We start from the raw sequence: 22,757 nt of genomic DNA on the forward strand, positions 1-22,757 counted from the left end.
AGGAGCGAGGCGCGTCGGGCCGCGGCGCGGCTAGTTCCCGGTAAGTGCGGTCCCGAGAGCGCTGCGCGCGGAGAGGCGTGGAGAGGGGGCTGGGCGCCGAGGACGTCTGGGTCCCGCGCCCAATGGCTGGAGGGCGGCCGAACGCCGCCCGCGCGCCCCGCCCGCCCCTGTCCCCTCCCCCCTGGGCTCCCCTCCCCCTCCCCCGCCCGCCGCGCTCCCCGCCCCCGCTCCGGCGCCAACTCCGCGGCGCCTCCTTAAAAAGCGCGCGGGAGTTGTAAGGGGGGGCCGGAGCGAGCCTGAGTGAGCTAGAGCGACGGGTACACGGGGCGGGCGGGGGCCCGGGCTCCACCTTAAAAGCGGGCGCGTGGGGGTGGGAGGGAGCGAGGAAGGCGGGCAGCGGGGGAGGGCGAGCAGGAAGGGGGGCCGGAGTGTCCCGGGCGCAGGGCGCGCGTGCGGCGGCGGCGGCGGGGAGGGGCCGGCCGCGCCGCGCTCCCCTCCTCCCTCGCATCCCCGGCCCCGCGCGCGCCCAGCAGAAGCGGGGCTGTTGTGTGCGTGCGTGCGAGTGAGTGAGTGTGTGCATATTTTTTTCCTCTTTTCTTTCTCTCTCACTATTTTTTTTTTCTGTCTCTCTCGCGCGCTCTCCTCTCTCTCGCTTTTTTTTTTTTTTTTTTTTTTTTTTTTTGCGAAGAAACAGCAGCGCCGCCGCCGCTCCGCCGAGGCGCTGCGCCCCCCGGGGGGAGGCGGAGGAGGCGGGCAGCGGCGGAGGGAGGAGAGCGAGGAGGGGGCGCCGCGCTGGGAGGGAGGCAGCGCGCACCGTGCAGCCGGGCCGGGCGGGAGGCATGGCGGGGCCCCCGGCCCTACCCCCGCCGGAGACGGCGGCGGCCGCCACCACGGCGGCCGCCGCCTCGTCGTCCGCCGCTTCCCCGCACTACCAAGAGTGGATTCTGGACACCATCGACTCGCTGCGCTCGCGCAAGGCGCGGCCGGACCTGGAGCGCATCTGCCGGATGGTGCGGCGGCGGCACGGCCCGGAGCCGGAGCGCACGCGCGCGGAGCTCGAGAAACTGATCCAGCAGCGCGCCGTGCTCCGGGTCAGCTACAAGGGGAGCATCTCGTACCGCAACGCGGCGCGCGTCCAGCCGCCCCGCCGCGGAGCCACCCCACCCGCCCCGCCGCGCGTCCCCCGCGGGGGCCCCGCCGCGCCGCCGCCCACGCCCGCCCCGCCGCCCGCGCCCGTCGCCGCCCCGACCCGGGCGCCCCGCGCGGCCGCCGCCACAGCGCCCCCTTCTCCCGGCCCCGCGCAGCCGGGTCCCCGGGCGCAACGGGCCGCGCCCCTGGCCGCGCCGCCACCAGCACCCGCCGCGCCCCCGGCCGCGGCGCCCCCAGCCGGTCCGCGCCGAGCACCGCCGCCCGCCGTCGCCGCACGGGAGCCGCCGGCGCCGCCACAGCAGCAGCAGCCGCCACCGCCGCAGCCACAGCCGCCGCCGGAGGGGGGCGCGGCGCGAGCGGGCGGCCCGGCGCGGCCCGTGAGCCTGCGGGAAGTCGTGCGCTACCTCGGGGGCAGTGGCGGCGCCAGCGGCCGCCTCACTCGCGGCCGCGTGCAGGGGCTGCTGGAAGAGGAAGCGGCGCGAGGCCGTCTGGAGCGCACCCGCCTGGGAGCGCTCGCGCTACCCCGCGGAGACAGGCCGGGACGGGCGCAGCCGGCCGCTAGCGCACGCGCGGCGCGGAGCAAGGTGAGCGCACCGGGCAGGTGCGGGCGAAGTTGGCGGGGACTAGAGTCCCGGGAGGGAGCGGGACGTCAGGTGGCCGGGATTCGTCCACGGTCCCTGTGGACTCCGAACGCGCTGGTCTTGGTCAGTGACCTGATCTTCGGGAGCCTCAGTTTCCTCGGCTGTAAACGCGGATTGCTGATAGTAGCGACCCCTGGGGGTAGTTGAGCGAGTTTAGTAAGACTTGGCTATTGAGGGCTTTATTAACCCAGAACCTGGCACGGAAACGACAGCACAGCGTAAAAGTTACTCCGTGTTGTTGTCAAAGGTGGCGTCGGACACTGGATTTCATCTGGGACTAGAAGAGCTCTAACTCTGCCTGCTTCTTTCTCTGGCCCCAGAGAGGTGGAGAAGAACGGGTGTTTGAGAAAGAAGAGGAAGATGACGATGAAGACGACGACGAGGAGGAGGAGGACAATGTATCTGAGGGCTCAGAAGTGCCCGAGAGTGACCGCCCCGCAGGTGCTCAGCACCACCAGATTAATGGAGAGCGGGGTCCTCAGAGTGCTAAGGAGAGGGTCAAGGAGTGGTCGTCCTGTGGACCCTTCCAGGGCCAGGAAGAAGGGCGGGGACCAGCACCTGGCAGTTGCACACACCAGGTGTTCTCGATGACAGCTATGAGTAAAGAAGGGGGATCAGGTAAGGACCCCTCGGGGGTGGAGCAATGTGGAGCATGGAGCTGTGAACCCTAGCCTGACTGCAGTCTGCTTTCCCTTCCCAGCTTGTGTTGCAGCTGCTCCGGATTCTCCATCTCCTGTGCCTTTGCCTCCAGGAAAACCAGCCCTACCAGGGGCTGACGGGACACCTTTTGGCTGTCCGTAAGTTGAGTCATTGGGGTTAGCACCTGGGTGTTGGGACAATCAGAGCTGTGCCAAGGTCACTGTTACTCTCCATTCTGATGCAGTCCTGGGCGCAAGGAGAAGCCAACGGACCCAGTGGAGTGGACAGTCATGGATGTGGTGGAATACTTCACTGAGGCAGGCTTCCCAGAGCAGGCCACTGCTTTTCAAGAGCAGGTGAGTTCCCGACCAGGGACTATCTCTGTACACACAGAGGGCCTCACAGGTGTTCACTGACTGCCCCTTTTTCTGTCTTGCCCAGGAAATTGATGGCAAGTCTTTGTTGCTCATGCAACGGACAGATGTGCTCACTGGTCTATCCATCCGCCTGGGCCCAGCCCTGAAGATCTATGAGCACCACATCAAGGTGCTTCAGCAAGGCCACTTTGAGGATGATGATCCTGATGGTTTTCTAGGCTGAGCACCCAGCCTTGCCCCCGCCCCAGCCAGTCCAGATTTTACCCATGGCGTCCCCATAGTCCAGGAGCTGGACGTGGGTACACTCAACCTTCCTAACAGACTCCAGTGAGGGGATCCCCTTCTCCGTTTCCTGCCCCCCCCATACCCCTGACCTTAGTTCATTCCCCTCTCTGCAGCAGTGGAGTGTGGGGCAGGAGGACTTGGCTCATTTACCAGGGGTCACCCTTTCTCCCCAAACCAGGACATTTTTGGAAAACAAATCAGGGGAGCCTCCTGTGGCCCCAGAACCCCTCTTCAGTTCAGCCGGATGTATCTTATGTGTGTTTTACTCTGCCTATTCATCCTGGTGGTGGGTTTTTTTTCTGTCCCACCACCTCCATCTCTTCCCCCTTGACCTCCAGCCTCTGGGGAACAGGTGAGGTAAAAGGACCTTGGGCCCTCTGGCTCCTCCTCCTGCCTGTCCACTGTTCCACCTGGCTGTATTGCTTTTTAATATTGCACCGAAGGTTTTTTAAATAAAACTTTAAAAAACAAGTCTATTTTCTGCATGGAGGCAGGTTACTAAAAAAACAAAAAAAAAAAAACTTGAAGAGTTTAACATGAACACAGTATTTTGGTGAGGCCGAATAGCAGCGGCTTCCGTCAGTCTGCCACAGTTTGGCTGAGACTTGGTGACCTTGCCAACTGTACAGACAGACCGTCTTAGATCCAGTACAAAAAGACGGTTTTTGTAGCCGGGCTTGATGGTGTACCCGTTCTCAGTGCTTCAGAGACGGAAGCAGGACCTATGTAGTTCAGAGGCAGCTTGGGATACAGGCAATCCTGTCTCAACAATGACAAAATCCGTGTAGGACTGGAATAGTTCCTTTGTCTTCTGCCATCTCTTTCCAAAACCACTTGCTGAGCGTTTTTTTGTTTTTTTGGTTCATCCCTGCAGTTTGGTGAAGCAGACGTCATAAAACTCATTTTATAGACAGGGCAACTGGTTTGACAAAGTCAAGTTGAGGGTCACACAGGACAGCGTGACACCTGTTGCTGCTTACTGCGAACCTTGTAATATATTTGGCTTCCTAGCCTGTACTTAAATACTGATCGGTCTTTGCACATAGCAAGGAATCCAACCTACAAGAGTCTGAGATGCGTTCTGCGACCAGGGCGAGCATACCGGAACAAAAGAGACAATGGGATAAGATCACCTGTCTGAGGATTTTTATTGTAGAAGTGACTGCTGTATCACTAGGCCTTGGTAGGCTCAAAAGCAGATCCCAGCTCCATCAGTTAAGAGTCAGATCTTGGGGTCACCTGCTGAGGTGTAGCCTAGGTTTCTCGGTAACCGTCCCGGATTCCTAACAAGTTAGGACACCCCCACCCCCACCCCACCCCAGTTCAGTCAACTGCCTGGGAAGAGAAAAGGCGACTAGCTGCGCGTCTGGGGCTCCGCCTTCGGCAGCGCCCGCGCGCCAGGTGCTGACCAAGCTCCGTGCGCGGTGCGGGCCCAGGCTGCGCGCCCTCCGCGTGCTGAAATTCAAAAGAGGCGAAAGCCCCGCGGGGCGGCGCCGGCAGAGACGTCGAGGCGGGACTGAGTGAGCTGCGGCTGTGCTCACTGCTCAAGCCGGTCGGCCCCAGGTGTGTGTGCTCCCGGGACGCCGCAGGGGCAGGAGGAGTCTGCGGTGGACGCGGATGGCTGCGGAGCCCTGGTTCACGGGGTCGCTGGCCCTGGGCCCTGGAGAAGCACCGCCTTCGGAGGAATTGGGACCCCGGCCGCCGCCCTATGGAGACCCCTCGTGGTCGCCCGTCAGGAGACATGAAGCTTCAGCGGAGCTGGAGCCCCAGCGGGCACAGCCCATGATGGAAGCTCCAGCCTCCACGTCCTCCCGGGAACCACTAGCAGCAGAGCTCGGACCGGCCCAGGCTCGCCTCCCGCTGGACTCCATGTTCAGCCCCATCACTGACCAGCTCCGTTACCTACTCAGGAAGGCGGATGAGTTTCAAAGCTACTTGCTCTACAGGTGACCCTGCACATAGGTCCACGTCCCAGGACAGGAGGACAGGCTGTCCAACCCACAAAGGCCAAAAACTAAACTCAGGGCCCAGAGATACAGTATACACAGGCTAGCTGATTAGGAATACACTTTACTAGTGCACTGAGGGCTGTGAAGAATTGAGAGGCAGAAGCAGTCAATGTATGGCCCTTTGGGGTAGCACCACACCACACACACACTACCTCTTTTCCCTCTAGAACTTTGGTTGGTTGGTTGGTTGGTTGGTTGGTTGGTTGGTTGGTTGGTTGGTTGGTGGGTTGGTGGGTGGGTGGGTGGATGGGTGGTTGGTGGGTTGGTTGGTTGGTTGGGTGGTTGGTTGATTTGGCCGATTTTCTTGAGACAGGGTCTCATTACATTCTGGTTGGTGAGCATCCTTCCCCAGTCTACTGATACTTGAGTACTGCCTCCCAAATTTGAAATGCTTTCTTAGATTTAAAAAACAAAACAAAACAAAACAAAAAACCCAAAAAACTGTGTAAGTCAGCTAAATAGATCCCATCTGCATCAACTCTAGCCAGAGAACTTCTGGTATGAAAGGCCACCCTCACTCCCAATGGAGAGGAGTTGTGATTTCTTCGGGAGGCTTAAGTCCCAGCTTTCCGGGCTGCACTCTGCGGTTTTGAGAGTGCTCAGATATCCCCGAACACACGGGATGGAACCCCCGCCCATTCTGAGTTGTGCCCCCAGCCCAGGTGTCAGCCCTTTAACAAATGTTTCAAATGACCGATGCAGGTGGTTCTGAAAGATGACAGGAGAAAGACTTGCCACGGGGGGAATCTTTCTCTTATGCTGTGCTTTGCTCATGCTGAGCTCCAAACTCTAACATGGACTTCGGCTCCCAGACCCTTTTTGTATGTTTAATTTGGGGGGTGTTGGAATGGAACCCAGGACTCTGCACATGCTATGCAAATGCTCTTAGCACTAAACCACAGCACTGAGGGAATTTCATCAGGTATACAGGTGGAGGGTGAGCAACGGGGCGCCTAGGGATGGAAGGAGAGATACCGCATGAAGGCCCCTATCTCCCTTCAGCAGGGACCGAGTCCAAAAGGAACAGCTAGCCAAGGCCATGCCCACCTTCTTAACAATGTGTGAGCCTTACTTCCTATACCTTGAGGCTGCGGCAAGGAGTGTCCCTCCCATCTACGGAGCCCTGCAAGAGTTGGTCCGGAAGGGGGTGTGTACAGTGGCTCTTCTTCCAGGCCCCTTTCCCCTTTACACTCTGCCCAGGGGTAGGAGGGTTGCTTCTGGCTGACCACCTGAGGTCATGAAGTCCCACCTTCCATACAGTTGCTGGAGATCTCCCAACAGCTAACCCTGCGCTTGGAACAGTTAGTTCTAATGTATGCCTCCTTTGGGTTTGTGGACCTGGAGGAAACTAACCCTCTGAGGTAAGCGGGCAGGAAACAGGGCTGTGGGGTGGTGGGGTCCAGGTCCCAGCTTGCTGTCCACTCTCCTATCTCCTGCTAGCATCTCCTGCTTCTTCTGCGGGAGGTTCTCCATTAGCCCCTCCCACGACGTGTCCATCTTCCGATACTGCACACCGGCTGCATACACTGCCAGTCACTTCCCACGATACCTCTATAAGAAGATGCGCTGGAACCTGGAAACCACCACAGAGGCCAGCAGCCAAGGAGCAGACTCCCATGTGGATTAGTGAGTCCCTTTGTCAAAAATCAAAGTCCTCTCCTCCCTATACTGAATGCCAACTTGAGCCTGTACTCCACCACCAAAGAGTGAAAAGCAAGACAAAGCCCAACACCTTCCACAGTGCTGGGATAAAACCCAGGACCTTGCATATGCTAGATGATCACTGAGCTACACTTTTACTTTTCTTAACTCCACCTTTCCATTAAAATAAAAGTACTCCTCTTCCGATTAGGCCACCAGGGAGGAAAGTCCCCATTACTGAGTCACATTCCTCCCTGAGAACTTGAGGCAACTTCTGATGAACTTGAACCTCACTTCCAGAATTAAAGCCCTCAAGCAGAAAAAACTAAAGTATTGCTTTTCCTTCTGGTCTCTCCCCTCTCAGCTACTTCTTGTGTTACCGAGATACATGGGAGGGTACAGGCCAGGGACCAGCCAATTCGTGCCCCCAGATCCAGAAACTCTGGTCCATTGGCCGATGGATGCCCCTAGGACCAGCAGAGGATGATCTTGATTCATGGTAGGATTTCAGTCATGGTGGTGTGGGCTTAGGTTTGAGGGAGGGCAGGACAACCTCACCAAAGACTGGAACTAAGATAACAAAGTTTCCACTGTTAATAGGGAACACATTTTACTCTGCCCTGAAGGGTGCTTTATGCAGACTAAACAGCAATCCACAGAGATGCGGGTTTCACAAAGAAAAGTGTTTTCAGAGCAGATAAGTCACTCTCCCAAGGAGACAAGAGCTAGCAAATTGTTTAGCAGCCTCAAGTCCAGTGCTTCAACTCGTTTGTCAACAGAGGAAATGCTTTCCCTTAGGGTATTTCCCACCCCTAACTGCAACAAAGTCCCTCCCAGCAGAGGGGCAGAGATGGCTCAAGTCCAGGCTTGTCTCTGGGTCCCCAGGATTTTGTGCCCACAGCCACCCGGGGACTACCAGCAGCTACTAACCATCGGCTTCGAGGAGCCATCGCACGTGCTGGCCACCGACCTGCTGGTGCAGATTCTCATGGGCCAGGCAGGCCCCGCCCGGCCCCCCAGCGCTGCCGGGCCCGCGGTTTGGACAGCCCCGGCATCCTGAGTCCCAGAGTAGGCGCCAGCTGCAGCCGGACAACCCAAACTCCAGGCAGGAAGAGGTGCGAGCTGCACTGAGTACGCCACGGCATGGGCCACCGAATACCAAGTACCGACGACTTTTCTGTTAATAAAAGAGCAAGGTCAGAGGTTCTGTGTCCTATGAGCGCCACATCCCTCCCCTGGGGGGTCCCGCCCACCGCCAGGCCTTGTGGGAAGTGTAGTCTGCAGACCTCGGAGAGCGTGTTGCACATGCGCAGATGCACATGAGTCAAAGAGGGAAGTAGCGGCTCTCGTCAGCAACCGGAACCCAGAAAACAAGTTTCTGGTAGCAGGAAAATTGTAGGCCCACTGGAGGAAGACTTAGACCCACGCCTCGTTTTTGTTGGTTTTTTTTTTTTTAACCCGGAAGTGATTTCTTTTTTTTTTTTTTTAAACGCAACTACATTTCCCGATGTACTCTAGGAAACTGCAGGATATCAGTTTGCAGAGTGGAATCAGACTTCCCCTTCCAGTTTTTGGGGTGTCCTAACCAAGCCGGTGATTGTCTTGTGTCTCATGAAGATTATCTGGTCTGGAGAGTCCTAGGGGGCCCTCTCAGCCCCACATCAATCTTAGGCTGCTGAAGAATACTCTAGCTGAGAAAATAAGCCCTTCTGCTTCCTAAGAAGCCAACTCTAGACTCGAACCTGGGCCTTCTAAGCAAAACTGGCCCTGGATAGGAACGAGATCCTTCCTCCTCCTCCGCATCACTCTGAATTTCCACAGTCTTTAAAGTAAGAGGTCGATATTTAGATCCTAAAATGTTCACATTGAGAGTCATAGTATGAGACTCAACCATGCCGTGTGTTCGAGATACTAATTTTTATTGACCAGGCATGGTAGTATACACCTTTAATCATAGCACCCAGGGAAACCAAAGCAGGTGGGACTCTTGCGACTTGAGCCCAGCCTAACCTACAAAGTGAGTTCCAGGACAACTGGAGCTGGCTAAGTATAGAGGCCCTATCCCTTTCAAATATATATATTTGAATATATATATATATTTTTTAACTTATCGCTTTTTATTTCTCTGCTTGCCCAGGAGGCCAGAGAGCGCATTACAGAATTAGAGATAGTTGTCAGCATCCATGTGGGTTCAGAAAACTGAACTAGGGTCCTCTGGAAGAGCAGCCAGTACTTTTATCAGCAATCTCTCCAGCATTTTCCTTTGTTTGTTTGTTTGTTTTGTCTTGTTTTTTTTAATTTTATATATGTGAGTACACTGTCACTGTCTTTAGACACACCAAAGAGGGCATCAAATCCCATTACAGATGGTTGTGAGCCACCATGTAGTTGCTTGGAATTGAACTCAGGACCTCTGGAAGAGCAGCTGGTGCTCTTAACCATTGAGCCATCTCTCTAGCTCTTGTTTTTTAAAGACAGGGTTTCTCTCTGGTTATTCTGGAACTTGAACTTGCTACGTAGTTGACCAGGCCTCCAGATCCACCTCTCTCTTCTCCCTGAATGCTGGAATTAAATACAGATGTGTGAAAACACTGTCCTTTCTAATTCACCTGGAGTCCTAGTATATAGCCCAGGCTAGCCTTAACTTCTAGCGTGGGCCTCCAGAGTGTGCCACCATGCCTTGTGTCTCAATTCAGCTGATACCACCTGATACATACTACTTATAATCCTTTAAAAACAGACATGAAAAGTGAACTAATACAAGGTTACAAGCCAAACCCTTGCTCTTCCAGAGAGACTTCTGTTAGCATTGCTCTAACCATTGTTGAGTGAATAATGATTTTACTCCACAGCTTGGATCAGATTAATTCTAATCAAAGAGGGAGGAAGGACTAGAGGGATGACTCAGCAGTTAAGAGTGTTGCTCTCCCAGATGAGAGTTCGGTTCCCAGCACCCACATTGTGGTTGGCAACACATATAATTCCACTTCTGCAGCATCTGGTACCCTCCCCAGGCACCAGACATGCAGGCAAAACATTCATGTATGTTTTAAATTTACAAATAAAATAAGGTAGACAGCTTCTCCTAGTGAAACACCTCAAGGACCTTTCCCCTTTTATCTGTTGGTATTTCATTAGATACTTGGTGCTAACTGAGGCCAGCCTGGTTAACATAGTGAAATTTGACTGGGCCCGTCAGAAATGTAAACCATAATGTTAGTATTTAATTGTTTGTATGTCCGTGTGTATGTTACTGTGCACTGGGAGAGAACGCTGAATGTCAGCTCTGGTCTGGATGTAAAGTAGCTGCCTCGTGCTGTGTCTACAGACCAGCTGCTGCAGACTCCCAGTGAGTCTCTTGCCCCTCAGTTCCAATCAGAGCAGGGACATACTGCAGCTTCCACATGGCTTCTGGGAATCTGAATTCTGGCCACCGTCAGGCTGGTGTGACAAGTAATTTACCCACTGAGACATCTCCTCGGCCCTTCCGTCTATGTAATTGTTTAATTTTTGGCACAGGGTGTCATATAGCTAGGCTGGCCTCAAGCTCTCTATGAAGCTGAGGCTGGCCTTGAACTTGGGATCCTACCCCCGTTTATGTGTAGCTCTCGATTAAACCCTGGCCTGGCTTTCCTGTTTGCCAGGCAAGCACTTTACCAATGAGCTGTATTCCTCTCCTCATACAACAAATCTGAAATGTTTTGGGGTCCCACTTATTTTGGTCCCCTTCACTTTTCAGAAGCTGTAGAACTGTCCTGGCGTTGTGTGACATACACATAGTTTTCCAGACACTTTAGAGTCTTTAGCAGAAGTGAAGCAGGGTTTGCAGTGTGCCCGTGACTAACCACTGCCGTTTTTCCCCCACATCAGGGTCTCACTGTGTATACCAGGCTGGCCTTGAACTTAAAGAAATCTGCCTGTCTCCACCTCCTAAGTGCTGAGTTTAAAGACAAGTGTGTGGCCATGTGCATTCCCGCTTGAATACTTTTTAAAGTTGTTTTTCTGAACCTGTTATGATGACCTAGACCTGTAATTCCAACTGGAATGGGGCAAAAGCAGGAAATCATGGGTTAAAGGCCCTCCTGATCTATATGGTGATCCTGCTCATCAGGGCAACCTAGTGAGTCTCTGTCTCAAAAGATGTTGAAAAGGGGAAAGAACTTGCTAAATAGTAAAGATTGGTAGCTTTGTTGTGGTTCAAATCTAGAGGCTGCCAGGAAAATGCTCACATTTCTTTGTTTGGTTAATTAAAGGGTTTTTATTTTTAAAATTATGCATGTTGCCAGGCCTTGGTGGTGCATGCCTTTAGTCTCAGCCCTCAGGAGGCAAAGGCAGGTGGCCCTCGAGGCCATCCTGATCTACATGTAAAGCAAATTCCAGAACAGTCAGGGCTACACAAAGAAACTCTGTCTTGAAAAACAAAAACAAACAAACAAACAAAAAAAACTAAACCAAAAAAAAAAAAAATCCAGTACTCCGGAGGCAGAGGCAGTACTCTGTGAGTTCAAGGTCAACCTGGTTTCAACACAACCACAACATAGAGGAGAGATTGTGTGTGTGTGTGTGTTGGGTTTCAGGCATTCACCTGTGTATTCTAGGGTACCAGAGAAGTCTTGAACTTCTTGAGTTGTAGGTGGTGTGTGCCACCAAAAGTTGTATGCTGGGAACTAAAACTGGATCTGAATGGGCAGCACCTTTTTTTTGAACCAGGGTTTCTCTGAATAGCCCTAGCTGTGCTGGAACTTGCTCTGTAGACCAGGCTGCCTGTTTCTCACCACCTCAATGCTGGGATTAAAGCATGTGCTACCTCACAGAGCAAACAGTCTTCCCTGCTGAGTCAACTCTTCAGTCCTGAACTGTCTCTTTTAGTAACTGTTCCAAGGGCTGCAGAGATGGCTCGGTAGAGCCCTAGTTGCCCTTGCAGAGGACCTAGGTTCAGTTCCCAACACCCACTCCTGTGGAGTTCACAACAGTCTGAAGCTCCAGAGCTCTCTGGATTCTGAGGGCATCTGTACCTCTGCACTCTTCTGTATATACCCCAACAAACATGCATATGATCAAAAATAAAGAGAGGTTTCTCAGCAGCTAAGTGTCCCTTGGGAGGATGGAGGTGAGTTCCCAGCACTCATATGGAACTATAGTTCCAAGGGATCCGACTCTTCTCACCTCTGCAGACACTGCACACATACAGGCCAACAAAACACCTATACACAGCGTAAATCCAAAAGTAAATAAACAAAACACCTATACACAGCGTAAATCCAAAAGTAAATAAATCTCTCTCTTAAAGATTTATTTAATGTATGTGAGTACACTGTAGCTGTCTTCAGACACACCAGAAGAGGGCACCAGATCCCATTACGGATGGTTGTGAGCCACCATGTGGTTGCTGGGAATTGAACCCAGGACCTCTGGAAGAGCAGTCAGTGCTTTTAACTACTGAGCCATCTCTCTAGCCCCCAAAATTAAATCTTTTAAAACTTTCTAGGTCACCCTTGACCACAAAGGGAACTTCAGGTCAATATGGGAAATATGAAACTATGTTTCTAAAGAAAACAAGAGAAGATGGTCACCAGAACACCCTCCAGGACCTTGACCCTTCAACACCACCACTGGTATTTGTTTAATTATCTTTATTTTAATTCATGTGCATACGTGTGCATTTGTGTGAATGTATGCCATGTGCGTTCAAATTTTCCTGGAGGAGAGAAGTGGACAACAGATCTGGAAATGGAATTATAAACAGTTGTGAACCTCTGATGTAGGTGCGGGGAACTGAACTCAGGTCATTTGCAAGAGTAGCAAGCACTCTTTACCCTAAAGCATCCCTCCATCCCACACCAGGTACTTTCACGCTATTTTTTATATCCCTTGAGCAGGAGATACAACTTCACAGCACCCCAGTCTAGCAGCGCCCTGAACACAGAATGCTTTGACATCTGGATACCAGAATAGAGTCTGTGGCCGGTGCACAACATTTGCGCTCTCACCACCAGGGGGCAGTAGGGCCCTAGCCTCCAGGCCCGGGTCAGCGGTCAGTCCAGAACAAGGAGACCAGAGCGCATTTTGAATTCCAACATTCCGCTGCGATCCGCTGGTGGCTTTCCCAAGCGTCCTTCACCTGCCAGCCTCAGCCCCACCCAGACTAAGGAGAACCCAGTAGAAAACAGCTTGCACTAAAGCCCAGGAAAAGGGAGGACTTTATTTTATGTTTTACTGACAGGTTTTTTTGGGTAGTGTTCTGTTTTGCAGGGAAGACTAAACAATTTTCTAGAGAAAGGTGGTTAATTTCATAGTCAGTATTAAGGATGGGCTGGGTTTCAAGTTGACATTAAAGAAAACTGGCCCTTCCCTCTCTAGGCCTTCTGCTGATCTAGAGGGTAACCCTACCCTGGCTCTCCAAAGGGTATGTTACTTCTGGCCGTAGGTCCCAACGTTCACAGACCTCAGGGTCTTCGCTCCTACAAGGAAAAGGGGAAGAGAAAAATACCCTCAGAGAGAAGTTTGGCTTCCAGGGCCCCATCTCCTTTTCACTCTCTGGATACCATCTGGGACTTTTGAGTTTGGGCCGGGGGACCAGGATGCACCTTTTCCCCCCATCCCAGTGCCTAGGCATTGCAGGGAGGGGTGGGAAAGCATCAAGCATTGGAAAGGGAGGCTCCCACCTTCTCCAGGCCGTTCTCTGAGGCCCGTCTTCGCGGGGGCCAGATCACCGCCAACTTTCCATCTCCCCTGCTCGCTGTGGGGGAAGGAACGCTCAGCTGCGGCTGCTCCTCCTATTGCCAGCTGGAGGACGGCCGCACCCCTTAAATACATACAGGTGTGCACCCCTCCTCCCCGTGGAGGCCTCCACCCAGTTCTGGGGACCCAGACCAGGAGTGAGGCAAACTCAGTGTAGATAGGAACCCGAAAACTACAGAGGACCCGAGAACCGGCAGAAGCCAAGGTAAGGTCGGATAGATCTGGGGATCCTCACTCCAGATGTGGGAGTGAAAAAAAGAAGGTGAACCCGCAGAAGAATAAAGGTCTGCAAGCCTACAGATGAAGGACCATTGGAGGTGGAGACAGCCGGAGCTCTAAGGCCCTGGGGGACCGCTTACGGGTGAGGCTCGGCGCTGGCTCCCGGACCTCAGCGGCCCCGTAGATGCTGCGCCGCTGCAACTGCAGCTCCCGCTCGCGCTCGCGCACCCGGCGCACCTCCTGCTCCAGCAGCGACGGGGCAACGAACGGCGGCAACTGCCCCAGCACCGGACAGCCGTCCTGAACGGCGGGGTGCAGCCGGCCTCCAGCCTCCGGCGGCCGCTGCAAGCCCACGCCGTCCTCCGCGGCAGCCTCAAAGAAGCGCTTGAGTTCGTCCAGCGGCTGCGGCTGCGGCCGCCGCCGGGCGCTGGGCTCCGGAACCGCGGGGCTCGCCAGCGCCGCCTGCCTGTGAGCCTCGCGCTCGATGTCCCGCTGCATCTTCGCGCCCGCACGAGCGCGCTCCAGGGCGCGCGGCAGCGGGGTACCGGAGCCAGGCCGGCTGAGCACCGGCCGCACGCGCAACTCGATGAGTTCCTCGCCCGCGCGACCGGAACTCAGACCCCGGCTCCGGCGCAGGCTCTCCTCGCGCTCGCAGCTGCGGCGGATTTCGCGCTGGATGGGCGTCTCCATCAGCAGTTCCGCAGGCGCCGGTTTGGATGCCGCGGGCTCGGTGGAAAACACACCAGAAGCCCTCTGAGCGGAGACGGAGTACACCTGCCCCCAGTACCTCCGTTATTCGAGTGCCAGGAGGCCCAGCCGCGGGCCGCCCCGGGCGCTCGGTGACCTGCTCACCTGGCACCTGCGGGACCTGACTCTTTGGATCCGGGGTCTCCAAGTCCTTCTCTCCAGAGGTTTCCAGGACCTCACTACCTCCCCTTGCAGTCCCCTGTGCCTTCTGGTTCTGCGGCTCCCGGATCACGTAGCTTTAAGCGGCAGGCGACCCCAGGACTCCGCTCTCGGACACCCAGGGGCATGGATGTTCAGAGTTAGGCGCACTTTGAAAATTTCAGTTCTCAGAGCCGGATTGAGATTCCCAGATAGGTAGGACTAGGACACGGTGTCTTGCGCAGTAACTGTGGTTGCAGCCGCCGCCCGAGGTTCTAAGGCGTCGCCAGCACTCTTCTTTGACCCGCCTCTGGCCTCCAGGAACGTCCCCTGGGGGGCAGGGCTGGGCACCGCCCCCGGTACCTGCCAGCTGGATTCCAGTGGCCCTGGATCCGCCCTATGGGCCCGGGCGCCTCCGCTGGACGCCGGGATTCCCGCCACCTAAGCCCAGAGGTAGACTTAAGGGACAACTTCTTCACTACCCAGGGGGTATGTGTCCTCTTTCCCTCTGGTACCACGCTGGCATTTTGGGGTCTTACTTGTTCATCACTTCCTGGAGACCTGACCTCTAGTGGAGAGCCGCGTTGATTGCTGAACCACGGCCTCCTTACCGAGTGTCTCCCTGGTCGTCTTTCGCTAACCTCACTAGTCTAGCTCCGCAGGTGCCAGCTCGGGCCAGCGACACCGCCCCCCACCCCTACCCCCGCCACCCTACACTGTGGTTTCCGGGCCTTCTTTGCACACCGATCGCTGCGGCAACACAACTTGGGTCCAGCCCGAGGGGGCGCCCGGGGGGGCGCCTCACTGCATGCTATTGCTGCCCGAGGCTGCTCAGCTTTGCCTGGTTTGCAGCGACGCAGCAGCCATTCAAAGCCCTAGAGCAGCCCCCCCCCCCCCACACACACACATTCCAGAAAAGTCGGTAAGGCGTTAGTGGCCAAGTGGACAGCTAAAATGAGCGAGGGCTGAGGGTGCAGACGCTACAGGACTTCCGTGCCTAGAAGCTCCGCTTGGGCTAGGTTGCTGAGGAGGCCCAAGCTGGGGCAGAGGAGCCACAGGGTTAGCAGGAGGCAGCAGCGACCTTTGTCTGGTGTCCCAAGGGTTAACCACTCGTAGAGACATTTTCCATTGGCCCTTGTGGAAGACAGCTTTCACAAAAACCTGCCCACCCCTGTCGTTCTCTAGTGACCGGAAAGAAAGACAATTACCTAAAGGGAAGAGAAGTCAGGGTAGTGGTTCACTCCCTTCATCCCAGCACTCAAGAGGCAGAGGTGTCTCCATGAAGTGGAGGCCAGCACTCGTTCTATGCAATGAGTTCCAGGACACCTAGGGCTACATTTCCGGGTCTTGCTTCACCAGACAAACAAAGAAATGGGAACAGAGGAGCACAAAATCCCAACTATTTGGTCACCCTTTTCTGTCTGTCCTTCTGTTACACCCAGTCTCAAACAGTGCCTTCTCTTGGGTTGGAAAGACGGTTCATCAGTTAAGAGCATTACCTAATTCTGTCTCTCCCTCCCTCTCCCTCTCCCCCTCTCGTACACACACACACACACACACACACACACACACACACTGGGGACATGGCTGGTAGAAGGCCTCTCTAGCTTGCACAAATCCCTGGGTCCTCCCAGGTGCATAACATTTGGGATAGATCGGACAGGCAGGAGAATCAGAAGCATATCCTTGACTACACAGGAAGCTTGAGGCCAGCCTGGGAAGCTGTCTTAACAAACACTTTGTGTCTATAAGGCAGGCACGTTGTACTTCATAACTTCACCGCAGGGATGTGGTCACTCTATCCAGCCCGTGATGCCCGAGGAAATGAGCCTTCTTCATCAGTGCTTATGACACTCCCTCCCCAGACCCAGTCTGTTGCCTCCTTCCCTGCCCTTTCCTGGCTTCATCTGACTTGGACATCCATTCCCTTCTCGTACTCTGGTTCCATCCGCTGATGGCTTCTACCAAGGACATCAGGTGGGAGAGAAGGCAAACGGGATATTTCTCCTGTAATTCTCCCTTCAACCCACTGACCACCTCCAAACACAAAGCTGTCTCTGGATTTGGGGCAGCAACTGCAATGCTGCTAAGCTAGGACACTACAGTACATGAAGGGTGGGGGTCCGTAAACTGTTACTGCACTTAGCTCCATGGTTACTCTTTCTTTTCTTTAGTTTTAGTTTGGGAGATTTTCATGAATATGTGTGTGCGCATGGATTAATTTGGATGAGTGCCAATACCGTTGGGTGTTCTGGAGCTCAGTTTACAGCCATGAGTTACCTCGAATGGGTGAGGCACCAAACCAGGCTCTTCTAAAAGCAGCTTCTTTCTTACCATGTGTTTTATTTTTATTTGTGTATATTGCACTTGTATGCAGGTGCCTTCAGAGGCCAGCAGAGGGCGACAGATCCCTTGGAGCTAGAGTTTCAGGTTGCCTGACATGGGTGCAGAGAATCAAACGCTGGTTCTTTACAAGAGCAGTGAGCACTCTTAACCACTAAGCCATCTCACCACAGATGTTATTCTTGTTCTGAGATAGGGCCTCACTGTGTAGCCCTTGTTGGCCTGGTGTTCAACATGCATACCAGGCTGGCTTTGAACCCATGGAGATCAGCAGAAGCCTTCAGAGTGCCAGGATTAAAGTTCTGTGTTTGGTTTTTGTGATCTGACAATTCCTAGGGAGACATGAACAAACATTTACCCCAGATAAAGAACCGATGAGAGGCCAAAGTAAGGAGATCACTAAAATCCAACTTGGTGAAACCAATACTTTTTATTGGGGTCACTTACAGGAATATGGGTGAAGAGTTAGTTACAGGAACAGAAATAACCCAAAGACAGCTGCATTACTGAGAAGCCTAACACAACAATGGTGACAGCTCACAAAAACCGGGAACCTGGAGTGCATGATACAGCCTGCAGATTGAACAGTCACTATACAGCCTGCAGATTGAACTGTCACTATACAGCCTGCAGATTGAACAGTCACTATACAGCCTGCAGATTGAACAGTCACTATACAGCCTGTAGATTGAACTGTCTCTTCCAGGTAACTCAGTTCCTCCAGAGTGTCTCTTAGCAATCCTGACTGCTGATATATTCTTGGGGAGGGAGGGGCCAAGTACATGTGTTTAATTTCAGGAAGTTCCTGAAACCTTTAAGTTGTTTACTTCTTGAGCTTTAGGTGCTTCCTTGCAGAATTGAGTGTTTCATCTTGCAGATGACCAGCCCTAATTTTAAATTGGGTATACAATATTTAAAAACCTAAAAAATCAGTTGCCTTTAAGCCCAGCACTTAGGAGGCAGAGGTAGACAGATCTGTGAGTATGAGGCCAGCCTGCTCTTCATAGTGAGTTCCAGGAGAGCTAGAGCTATATAATGATACTGTATCTCAAAAAACAACCAAACAAAACACAAAATCTAAGCAGGATATGGTGGCAATGCCTTTAATTCTAGCACATAGAGTCAGGCAGATATCTAAGTTTGAGGCCAGCCTGGAATCCATACTGAGTTTCAGGAGAGCTGACTCTGCCTCAAAATTCAAACAAAATGGCAGGCAGCAATGCTGCACACCTTTAATCTCAGCACTTGGGAGGCAGAAGTGGGCAGATCTCTGAGTTTGAGGCCAGCCTAGTCTGCAGAGTGAGTTCCAGGACAGCCAGGATATACAGGAAAACTTTGTCTTAGAAATACCAAACCAAATCAAACCAAACCATAACCAAGCCAACCAACCAAACCCAAACAAAACCAAAAAACAAACCCCTAAAGCACTGGGAGCTATATTGCAGAGGTACCTGAGCTGGCAAAGCATTTCTTTTGTAAGCAGGATGACCTGAGTTCAAATCTCCAAGACTCTCTTAATTATTTTTCTACTGCTGAGACAGGGAACCAAGACTAAAGCTACTTATAAAAGAAAGAATTCATGTGGGGCTCACAGTTTCCAAGGGTTTATGTCCATGACCATCATGGCGGGGACCATGGTGGCAGGCAGACAGGTATAGATTAGGGAAGAAGCTGAGAGCTCACATCTTGAAACACAACCAGATGAAGAGAGAGAGAGAGAGAGAGAGAGAGAGAGAGAGAGAGAGAGAGAGAGAGAGAGAGAGAGGACTAACTAGGAATAGTATGGACATTTGAAACCTCACAGTCCAGACACAGTAACATACCTCCTCCAACAAGGCCACGCCTCCTAATCCTTCCCAAGCAATTCCACCAACTGGGGACCAAATATTCAAATATATAAGCCTATGGGGGCCATTCTCACTCAAGCCATCACACTCACCGTTACTAAACTTACTTATCTTGGAGGAGATATAAATATCACCTACTCCTTCCTTCCTTTTTTGTCCTAAGACAAACCAAAGTGTGATTTTACCAAAATTCACGCTAGAGAGCCAATGAGTTCATAAGACTTACTTAGAGAGTAGTGACTGAGGAGTTAAGCCCGCATCCAGCATGGATGCAGGCTTCCCAGTGGTCCTCTCCCTTCATCCTTCCCCAGACGTGTACTCCAACTCCCAGAGACCCAGAGAAGACATGCAGTCTGAGCAGAGTCCACAGGTATCAAGCCCATCTGTCCCAGATGGACACTTGGAGGCATCCATGGTTGCCTAAGAGGACAGTCCTGTATAACACCCACATCAGCATTGCTATGGTGAGATGGGAGAGGTCTCAGGCCAGCTAGTCAGAGCATGCAGCAACAGACACAAAGTGATCCTGTCTCAAGCAGGAGAACAGTCAAAGACCCACACAGGAGATTATTCTTGTACCTTCACAAGCATACCATGGCACTCAGACACGTGACTGTGCTCACACATATACAAGCGTGCATGTGGGCACCCCACACACACATACACACTCGGATTTTAAAAAAGCAACTTAAGAGTCAAGGCAGGTGTGTTTTCACAAATTTGTCACTTCAACTTAGGAAACTGAGGCAGGAGGATTGAGAGTTCCAAGCCAACCTGTGCTACACTTTCTAAAACCAAGCCAAAGCCCCAGGAACTGCTGTCCTTCCTCAGCCTTCTTCTGGACCATCTTTAGAGCCCACTGGTCCTGCCTTGAAGTATATTCCCACTGTATATGCTTCTTTCCCTGTCTGTTCATCTAACGCCCTGTCACCCTAAAAGTGTCCATCAAACTTGAAGTGACAATCCAAATTCCTGACCCTGAGCCACACAGCTCTGCATACTTCTCAGGTATCATGTTTGGACCACAGTCCATCCCAGCTTCCGGCCTCTCCTAAAATCTACCACCACTAAAGCCTTGCGCCACGGTCCCACTCCTCCTGTGGCTGCCTCCCTGCTGCTCAGGTCTCAGTGGAAATACCGTTTTTCAGAGAATTGCCTGCTGATCACATACCATGCCATAGAAATTCTTCTACAGATGTATCCTTATCCCAATCCTGACCCAACCTCGGGGCTTTGGGAGCATGGCTCAATAGTAGAGTTCCTGCCTTGACTCCCCCGTGATGGTGATGTGCTGAGGACCTGCCTCAGTCGAGTACTTATTGAAAAGTTCTGAGTTCTTTTCTCAACACCACAAGAACAAGCCAGCCGTGGTGCCGTTATCCCAGACCCCCTCGCTGTTACTTGTCTCTCTCCTCTGTCACAAACAACGTTCATGGCTCTGTTCTGGTCTCTCTTTCCATCTCTACATATACTGCACCCCGCCTAGGCTAGCTCCTGGCCCGTGAAAGCAAAATTATTTCTATGGATACTGTGTATATCTTTAATCCTATCACTCAGGACATAAAGTTTGGTGGAACTCTGTGAGTTCGAGGCCAGCCTCATCTACATCCAGGTCAGCCAGTGTACAGAGTAAGACCTTATCTCAAAATTGATTGATTAAAAAGTAAATTTTAAAAAGTAGACCAACCCACACAGTGGAATATTATTTACCCAGAAAGAGAAACAAAAGCACAGATTGTTGCTGTGATGTGGCCAAGCTGAGGACAGGATTATAGTCACATAGGAGCAGTCTTACAAACACAGTGCTCAGGAGACAGAGGCAGGAGCTCAGACCTTCAAACTCTTCCACTGCATAGTGACTTTGAGACCATTTTGGGCTACATGAGACCTTGTTTCCCCCAAAGTCGATAAATAAAGAAGAAAATAAAACATGTTGAATGAGAGAGATCTAATGCAAATGGCTATGTTGTGTTGATCTGTGCATGTGTGTGTGCATGTGTGTGTACGTGTGTGTTGGCCAGGAACAGCATCTGTGCAAGGGTGACTATTATAGGACCCAGGCTTCCTTCCTGGGTGTTGGAAATGCTCTTGATCCAGATAGGAGTAAGGGCTGCCTGTCACTGTGCAGATGCTAACTGTCACAAATGGCATATGCTGTTAAAACTTATTCAAAACCTCGGGAAAGATTCCTCCGTCCAAAGTTCCTGCTGCACAGGCATGAGGGGCTGGGTTTGGATTCCAGCACCCACGTGAAAAAGCCTGTGGGAGCTCATGTCTAATCCCGGCACTGTGAAGACACAGAGAGACAGGTGTGTCTCTGAACATGATTGGCCAGTTAGCCAGCCAAGTGGGTGATCCTCTGGTTTAATGTGAGGCCCTGTCTCAACAAATACAGTGGTGACTGACACTAACAACTGCCTACGAATAGGACTTGTGGGTGTGCACATTAAACAAAGGCTGGGGTAGAACTCAGGTGCTGATGGCCTGCCTACCAGGTTCCACTCTTGCACACATACAAATATGCACTCATATATGCACACATATACGTCCTCTCCTCTCATCATAGAAATATGCTTTCAGAATAATCTAGAAACTCAAATTCAACCCCCCCGCCCCCGTTCTGGGGATTGAATCTAGGGCCTTATTATGCCAAAGCAAGCTCTCTACCACTAAACCACATGTTGAACATCCTACCCTACCCCCTTAATTTTAGACAATTTTTTACTAAGTTTCCCAGGCTGTTTTTCTGTTTTTATTTTTGTTTTTAAGGTTTATTTATTATATATAAGTACACTGTAGCTGTCTTCAGACACACCAGAAGAGGGCATCAGATCTTATTACAGATGGTTGTGAGCCACCATGTGGTTGCTGGGATTTGAACTCAGGACCTCTGGAAGAGCAGTCAGTGCTCTTAACCACCGAGCCATCTCTCTGGCTCTTGTTTTTGTTTTTTAACTCATTCTGTAACCCAAATAAGGTCTGAGCTTGCCATTCTCGAATCTCAGTCTTTCTGGAAGTGGGATTCCAAGTCAGGCCTCCTACCTGGCTCAGGTTCAGTCCTTTAGATTCTTAAGAGTCTGTACTAGGCTGTAGAGCATAGGCCATCCCAGCCCTTGACGACAGTCCCAATCCAGTATGGTGGAGCCAAAAGTGGCCCGTGGAGCCCTGCAGGAGTCAGGAGAGGAGAGGCCTAGGTGTGGGTAAGTTTACCATGTGGTCTGGTGGGAAAGATCCTTGCTCAGGAGTCCTCTGAAGCTCCTAGCCGAGACAGACAAAGGCTGATCTCTCTCAAGATGGAGATCAAACCAGGTCTGGTTGTGTAGGTCTGTAATGACAGCTCAGACACAAGAGTTCAAAGGAAAAGCATCTGTCAGTAAGATTTGGAGGTCATCTCCCTTTTGTTTCTCGTTTCTACCCCGATCCCTAAACATTAAATAACACAGCGTGGTCTTCTGACCTGCAGGCCAACTAAAGTTATTCTCCCATCTCACAGCGGGGCAAACTGAAGCCTTGAAACCTGAGGCAAACTGTCCACAGTGACCCACATCCCGGGCTTCTTGGTTGCCATGGTCTCCAGAAGCCGACTCAGAGAGCTCTCCCTCCCGCGTGCTCTAAGATCCTAGAAGGGAGAGCCAATGACTCTGGGCGTTTACTAAAACTTTCCTGTGTAAGTGCCCAACGCAGGCGCGAGTGCCCTGGCGGCCGCGGGTCAGTGCTTGCTGCTCTCCCCCACCTGCTGGACCATCGGCATGGCTGCGTGCGTGAGAACGGGGAGGCAGCCGAGTGCAGCGTGGAGGCCAGAGGCTGGTAAATAATTCATCCTGAGAAGCTGATAGCGCTCCCCAGCACTGCCCCAGCCCCAACCGGGCCGCTCCTCCCGCCCAAACCAGCCGGACCTGCTCGCCCGCTCCGCCCCGCAGCCCCCTCCCATCAACCAGGGCCCAGTCTGGGGCCTTTGGCTCACACCTCTACTGGGCAGTG

General features: G+C 52.7%; 3 protein-coding genes across 4 annotated transcripts; 2 read left to right on the forward strand and 1 right to left on the reverse strand.

The window, feature by feature from the left end:
• Nucleotides 1-440: 440 nt before the first annotated feature.
• On the forward strand, nucleotides 441-3,549 carry SAMD1 (sterile alpha motif domain containing 1). The gene is made up of 5 exons (XM_080936666.1): nucleotides 441-1,733; nucleotides 2,111-2,408; nucleotides 2,491-2,587; nucleotides 2,674-2,785; nucleotides 2,871-3,549. Exons 1-5 carry the CDS (start codon nucleotides 840-842, stop codon nucleotides 3,027-3,029), a joined length of 1,560 nt encoding a protein of 519 aa, XP_080792792.1. The 5' UTR covers nucleotides 441-839; the 3' UTR covers nucleotides 3,030-3,549.
• An 884-nt stretch (nucleotides 3,550-4,433) lies between these two features.
• Nucleotides 4,434-7,903, forward strand: LOC308436506 (UPF0575 protein C19orf67 homolog). 2 transcript variants are annotated; one of them, XM_080937451.1, is made up of 6 exons: nucleotides 4,434-5,037; nucleotides 6,103-6,247; nucleotides 6,361-6,461; nucleotides 6,541-6,726; nucleotides 7,106-7,240; nucleotides 7,627-7,903. In XM_080937451.1, exons 1-6 carry the CDS (start codon nucleotides 4,709-4,711, stop codon nucleotides 7,799-7,801), a joined length of 1,071 nt encoding a protein of 356 aa, XP_080793577.1. In that variant the 5' UTR covers nucleotides 4,434-4,708; the 3' UTR covers nucleotides 7,802-7,903. The 2 variants fall into 2 exon arrangements, with proteins under 2 accessions (XP_080793577.1, XP_080793578.1); XM_080937452.1 differs by having other exon boundaries at nucleotides 6,106-6,247.
• A 5,223-nt stretch (nucleotides 7,904-13,126) lies between these two features.
• Nucleotides 13,127-14,391, reverse strand: MISP3 (MISP family member 3; the record flags this gene model as incomplete). The annotated part of the gene is made up of 3 exons (XM_080937414.1): nucleotides 13,127-13,202; nucleotides 13,407-13,480; nucleotides 13,842-14,391. 3 exons carry the CDS (start codon nucleotides 14,389-14,391, stop codon nucleotides 13,188-13,190), a joined length of 639 nt encoding a protein of 212 aa, XP_080793540.1. The 3' UTR covers nucleotides 13,127-13,187.
• Between the last annotated feature and the right edge of the window lie 8,366 nt (nucleotides 14,392-22,757).

Source organism: Micromys minutus (assembly GCF_963924665.1).
Source record: "Micromys minutus genome assembly, chromosome: 24".
NCBI classification, from domain to species: domain Eukaryota; kingdom Metazoa; phylum Chordata; class Mammalia; order Rodentia; family Muridae; genus Micromys; species Micromys minutus.